Raw genomic sequence first — 6,679 nt, 5'->3', positions numbered from 1 at the left:
TCTCTGAACTCCTAATTATGCTCAACATGTGTACCTAGGAGAATGAGGAACTCAGTGGACCCAAGCCTAAAAATGTCAAAGCCTAAAAATACAAGATTGTATGACTCAGATGGGTCAGGAGCAGGTGGCTGTTCTTTTACATTGCTGGTGGGAATATATGTTAGTACAGACATTAAAGAAAACTGTATGGCATTTTCTTAAAGAAGTAAAAATAGAAGAGTCCTATAACCTAACAATCCCACTACTAGGTATATATTCAAAAGAGAGGAAATCAATATATTGTAAAGATATTTGTACCCCAATCATTATTGCAGCCCTATTTGTAATAGCCAAGATTTGGAATCAATCCATTAACATTTGAATGGATAAAGAAAATGTGGTGTACATAAAATGGAATATTATCTAGCCACTAAAAAGGGTGAACTCCTGTCACTTGAGGTTAATGGGTAAGCCTGGAGGACATGATGTTAAATGAACTCAGCCAGGCATAGAAAGAAAAATACCACATGATCTCCCTCATATGTGGAAATCAAAATTAAAAAAAAAAAAAAGACCCCATAGAAGTAGAGATGAAGAATCACTGCTAGGGGCTGGGGAGAATTGGGAGAGAAGATGGGCAGATAGAGGGATATTGATTAATGGAAACAAAATTACAGATAGGGAAGAGGAACAATTTCTGTATTACGTATGTATCTATGCCCATTTATTTTACTTTTTAAAAAGGTTTATTTCTTCCATGAGCAGGACACACACACACACACACACACACACACACACAGCACTTCCAAAGGATCCTGATGCCTTGCTCTACCCCCAGCTTCAGCTAGCCCTGGAAAAGATGCACACACATGCCCAGAGTACTCAGAAAATACTCCAGCCGTGACCCTGAAACCTTCCCCCATGGGTCAGCCTGGAAAAGTGTTAGCTTTTCACCATGTGCTACCATCCAGCCCCTGTTTGTTTTACTTTGAAAACTACATTGTAAAGTCCTGGCAAACAGACCTAAAATTGGTTTTTGGTTGTTGTTGTTATTTGTTTTTAAAGGTTTTTGTCACGAGACATGTGTATCCAAGAGAAGCAGAGAGAGACAGTGAGAGGGAAAGTGAGAAATCATCCCCCCGGGGTAAGCCACACTGTAATCCTTTCTCCTCCATTCTCCTCCTAAGATGTTGGGCACTTATGCACACGCATCCAGCATGATTTTCAAGTCACTGGGTCTGGGACTCAAACTGTGATCAGCCTTGTGGGAGTCCAGTGTCATAATCACTACATTACCTGCTGACCTCCAGACCTAGGTGTTAAGAAGATTACCTCCCAGGGTACCTATTTACTCTAATACAAGGAAGAATGTTGGTAGCTTACATGCATTAGTAGTTTCTCATGATAATGAGCAACTTTTTTTTTTCTTTTCAGCACAGGTGCATATACCTTGATAAGCCCAAATGAAAACCGGAGAAATAAGATACAAAGGAGTATGTATTTATTTATATGTATTTAACATTGATAATACTTATCATTTTCTTTACTATTGGTTTGGGTCTGAATTATTTTCATTTTCTGATTTATATAGACTCACCAAATCTCACCATGGTGTATATCCTCTTTTTAAAACTTTAGTAGTTTTAATTATAACTTTAAAATTTTTTGGAGGGGAGCAGCAGGTGGCATGGTGGTTAAGGGTGCTGGACTCTCATATGTCCAACTGCATTCAAGTCTTGGACCTGGCAGCTTGCTTTCTCACTTTCCTTCTCTCACTTTGTCCCTCTCTGGTCAAATTAAACTAACTAAACAAAAATAAATATAAATAATTAATGTTACATAAAATAATTCTTAAATTTTTTTTTTCTATTGTTAAAATTTCTAAAGGTGTTTCTCTACATTAGTAACATAATTCACGGCACGATTGCAAATCTTGGATTTCTATTGAGTTTAAACAACTTCACACCAATTGCCAATAGATTGATCTCATCCCTGTAAAGTTGGGCTGATTGCTGATATTTTTAAGGAAGTATACATGCTTTTGAAACAGGAAATTATAAATAATTTATACTGTTTTTGATTTACCTCATCTCTCAATGGCCTTTTTCTTTAGTCTCTGGGTCCTCTTACTGTGGAAATTTCCAGAGCCTACCATCAGCGTCCTAAGTCGTTCAGTTTTCTTCTCTGGATTATAAACTCCTTGCAGACAGGGATAACATCTTATTCGTGTTTGTGTTCCTTGTACATAGTGTGTGTATAACAGGTTGTAGAAACAGTAAATATTAATACTGCCGTTTATAGTATTGTTCTTTAAAGGGGAAAAGAGAACTAGTCCATTTAGTTCACAATGATGTGATGTTCAAGTGAAGCTGTGGGGGCAGTACTGGAATGCTATGCTCTCCTTTATTAAATGATTGGTAGGAAATGAAATTTTGTGACTAAAGCTGGGCATAAGGGAAAGCAGGAAGGCAGCTCTTTAAAGGCTCCCCCTCGGACAGGTGCACCCCTGCCTCCTTGGTAGTACAGTAGGCGGGCACAGACCATGACTGTCATAGCCCTGCACACAGTTGACTGTAGAACCCCACAGGTTCTGGCATCTTACACATTTTTATTTAAACAACAACAGGAATTACATTTTCTGTGAGGTCTGGATTTTGAGATGTGTCTGTATTTTTCTTTTTCTCCCCTCAAATAATTAAAAAATGTTAAAAGTGATCATTTGGAACAATCAGGTCTAATGGAGATTAGGTCATGCGCCAGAGAGAGTTCGTATCTCTCTGGCGCCCCCTGCTGTCATACAGCGTGAATATGTGGGAAAACGAACCCTGTTTCCCAGGCTTTGTCTAGAGGTCTCCTGTACCAAGAAGCCCAGCAGCGGTGCCCTTCCATGGAACAATGCCCTCACTCCTCACAGTTACAGTAAGCTTGGGGAACATTTAAAATAAAATGAGCATGGGCATTAATTCTGTGGTGATACATGTTTCCCTGTATGTGAAAAAATTAATAGTAACATGAATTTTTAAATTTTACACATATTTCCAAAGAAAACTTTAAAAAATGACCTTGACATAGAGTTTAAAGAATGCCAGAACGGGGCCCCATGTGGCGGTGCAGCAGTTGTAATGCAATGCTCTGCAATGCTGGAAGCCATGTGGAAGATCAGGTCACCTTGGTCATACCAGGCACTCACTCGTGATCCTGGCTTGCTGGGACGACTTGGGCAAGGATGAGACTCTCTTCAGAGTACTCGCTCTTCTTTCTTTCTCTCTGAAGAAATAAACTTTTGAGAAAATGCCAGCCTGGGAGAGGAAAACTGTAGTCCTTTGTCTTAGTAAGAATTCAGGTGGTTTTCAACATTGAACCACCCTCCACACAGACTCTTGAAGAAAAAGTGCCCTCACGGGAGAATTCAGGGTGAGCCTAAGAGGATAGGGCTGGATAGTGTCTTCATTTCTGAGACATCTTGTCTAACCAGGCTCCTATACATATAGCTTATTGCCCTCTGAGGGCTGTTTCTTATGCTTCGGAGGGACACATTTCTTCTTCAAATTCTAGTAACTGATGAATTGACATTTCTCACCTGGCTTAGTTGCTGAGCAAGAGCTGGCAAACCTGGAGAAGTGGAAGGAGCTGAATAGAGCTAAACCCATTCATCTGGAGCCAAAGCGGTTAGGTAAGCAAGCCCTTTCTGTGAGGGGGATGGGCAGGACCACATGGATCCTGTTAGCACTTTGCATATGTCAGTCTTTAAATGTACATTATTGGTTGCTTCATTGTTGCAGTACTTTGGATGGAATGCATTTTAAAGTTGGAATATGTAAGTGTGCAGGTATTTGGTACTTTTTGATTTTCTGTGAGTAGTAATCACGAGATGACCCAGTTATGTGGGAATAAAGCGATAGCTTAGGGGCCGGCAGGTGGCGTGGTGGTTAAGTGCGCTGGACTCCCACATGGCCGACTGCGGTTCAGGTCTTGGACCTGGTGGCTTGCTGGGACCAGCAGTCAGCATAATGGCTATGTCATTGGACTCCCATGTAGTCAACTGCGGTTTGAGTCTTGGACCTGGTGATTTAAATTCATGCCAGGTGTGTGTGCGTGCGTGCATGCCCAAGATCCCGAGAGGAAAAAGGAGGAGAAGGGATTGCAGCGGGCCATCCCCTCCGGGAGGTGATTTCTCGTGTTCTGTCTCTCTGTCTCTCTCTGTCTTTCTGGCGAGTGCACGTGCCCTATAGCAAAAACCCCTCCCCCCCCAAAAAAAAGTGATAGCTTAATTGCCAGATTATTTAGAGCCTCTCTGGTGATCAACTCTGAGGAAAACTCACCTGGGGCACTGCCTATACCCTGTCATAGCACCAGCCAGAATGGGAGGAAAAGCTGTTGCAAGCCTATTTATCAAGGCAGCCAAATGCCCATGTTATTTATTTATTTATTTTAAAAGAATAGAGTCAATTCCAAAAGCAAGATGAGAGTGAGCTAGGAACCTAGTGGTGGGTATAAAGAGAAATATCCCCTGTGTTCTCATTCCACAGATGGAGACCTTTGGGCCTCTGGAGCGGGTGCTGCCAGTGTGATGAATTGTCTGGGCCACCTTTGCTGGTGTTTGAATCATTCAGAGGGGATGCCACCTAATGGGAATCATTCATGTCCTCTCTCCTCTTTTCTAGCAGCAGCTGAGAACTTAAAGGGCTGAGCATGTAGTTCCCACAGATTTGCTTAACACTAATGTGTTCTGAATCAGGGGCCACTTATTACTGCAACAATTTTAGAGAAACAATTTATTTTCTAGGATGTAGGTAAAAATAACTTAATTTGGAAATTATCTAAAAATTATAGTAGTATTGGGGCCAACCGGTGGTTTGGTAATTAGGGTGGCTGGATCCCACATAGTCAACAGCACAGTTTGCATCCTGGACCTGGCAGATTAAAAGACACACTGGACGCATGTGCATTGCATGCCCAGAATCCCAAGAGAAGAATGGAGAAGGGACTGCATTTTGGCCATCCCCCCAGGGATGCTTTCTCATTTTCTTCTTTGTTTCTCTGGTGATTACATGCACCCTGCAGCAAAAACTGAAAAAAAAAAAAAATAAAAAGAAAGAAAAAAATGATAAAAATAAAGTTATAATGTAATCATCACCATCCCACCAAATTTCATGAAAGTGTTTATCTCAGATGTTCCTTTATGCCGGATAAGCCAGACTCGAAAAGTAAGATCAGAAAACAGTGTTAGTCTATCCTAACTGGCCCCTCAGAATGGCTATGTTGGATAATCTTTCCCATGCTCTTTGGATAAGGTGAAAAATTAGGTTTTTTTTGAAGTATAAAGTTATCCATATCAGTCTAGGCATAAAACAATCTCATTTCAGTAAGTAATGTTCAGTTCCAGATTCTAGGCAAAACTCTTACGAATGGATACTGATGCTGCTTCTTTGTTCCAGCCCAGGCCTAGTCCGGGTAGGAAGCTAGCAGGTAAAATGGGCCATGGTTGGGTTTTTCTCTGTTGGCAGCTCTGTTGCCAGATTTTAAACTGTCAGAGTTAAAAATAGAAGAGGAGATAAAAAGGCAAGGGGTCTGTAGTATCCTGATCTTGTTTCTTTGAGCGTCAGTGTCTGCCGATGCTCATTCTTCGTCCTCGAGTTCTGGTTCTTGAGCAGCCTTCCCTCCCTGCCACCCACCTCTCACCTGGATTTTCCTGGTGGAGATGATGTACTTTTTTGCTGGGAGTGCTTGGCTTCATGTTGGCCCTTGGTAGACTGTAGAGATCCATGGTCCTCCAGCTGTTCCTCACAGGTAAGATCCTTTAAGATGACTTTAGGCTGGTATTCTCTTTCTTACAATCCATATTGGAAGTACAAACAGCACTGGTGCATCCTTTCTTTCCACAAATCCGAGAATACAGGCCAGTTACAGTTCAGCCATGCTTTCTTGAGAACCCATCTTGGTAGCCAATTGACAACAGCCTTGTACCTTTAGGCTCTGACTTTTCAAGACATAGGTCCACTAGGACTCTCATTCTCTTTGTGAGGCAGGTTGAGATCTCCAAGTGATTTTCATGAAAACTTTCTTGTCTTGTTGTGAAAATTTCTCTTTTTCCAAACACAAACACTGACATGGGATTCAGAAAGAGATCTTTCCTTGTATTTTAATCTCCCTTTGACCTATCTGCCCTCCTTTATAGGGTGAAAGTAGCTATTAAAGTTTCTCAAACTTGTTTTCAGTTATCACCTTATAAAATCTGTGTTGGGCACCAGGAATCTCACCATGGAATTTGAAGCAGTTGGTACCTACTGTCTTGGGGTCTTAGTATAAAATGAGCAGGTTCTTTATTTCAACTTCCTGCTATTTGAAGTATCTATTAGGTTGTCAGGAAAGTCATGACATATTTCCATACAAAAATGTGTCACGACTTTTCTGATGACCCAGTAGAAATGGTTAGGTATGTGTGTATGGGAGGAATTGGATCTAGAAGAAACTATAGAATGTGTTAAACTTTGAAATAAATTTGGAATGAAACCTCCAAGGGCTGAGACCTCTTAAAATATTGGTATGGTGGAGCTCATGCCCCCGGAGCGGCGGCGCCCGCCAACGAAAGAAGGCCCCTGCAGAAGCAGCAGCCACGGCGCCTGCCAATGGAAGACAGCCCGGGGGCTCACGCCCCCGCGCACAACAACAGCAGCAGAAGCACCAGCCGCGGCCCCCA

General features: G+C 41.7%; 1 protein-coding gene across 2 annotated transcripts in view; it reads left to right on the top strand.

Moving 5' to 3' along the window:
* Positions 1–6,679, top strand: part of EPSTI1 (epithelial stromal interaction 1) — a 119,421-nt gene that overhangs the window by 24,456 nt on the left and 88,286 nt on the right. For both annotated transcript variants that reach the window (XM_027767427.1, XM_006166476.3), the window contains exons 2-3: positions 1,414–1,472; positions 3,569–3,652. In XM_027767427.1, coding sequence (XP_027623228.1) covers positions 1,414–1,472; positions 3,569–3,652 — 143 coding nt within the window. The remainder of the gene's footprint in view (positions 1–1,413; positions 1,473–3,568; positions 3,653–6,679) is intronic.

This window comes from Tupaia chinensis, unplaced genomic scaffold, assembly GCF_000334495.1.
Source record: "Tupaia chinensis unplaced genomic scaffold, TupChi_1.0 Scaffold144262_1, whole genome shotgun sequence".
Classification (NCBI taxonomy): domain Eukaryota; kingdom Metazoa; phylum Chordata; class Mammalia; order Scandentia; family Tupaiidae; genus Tupaia; species Tupaia belangeri.
The sequence above is the reverse complement of the archived record's forward strand: the minus strand, read 5'-3'. Positions and strand labels throughout refer to the sequence as shown.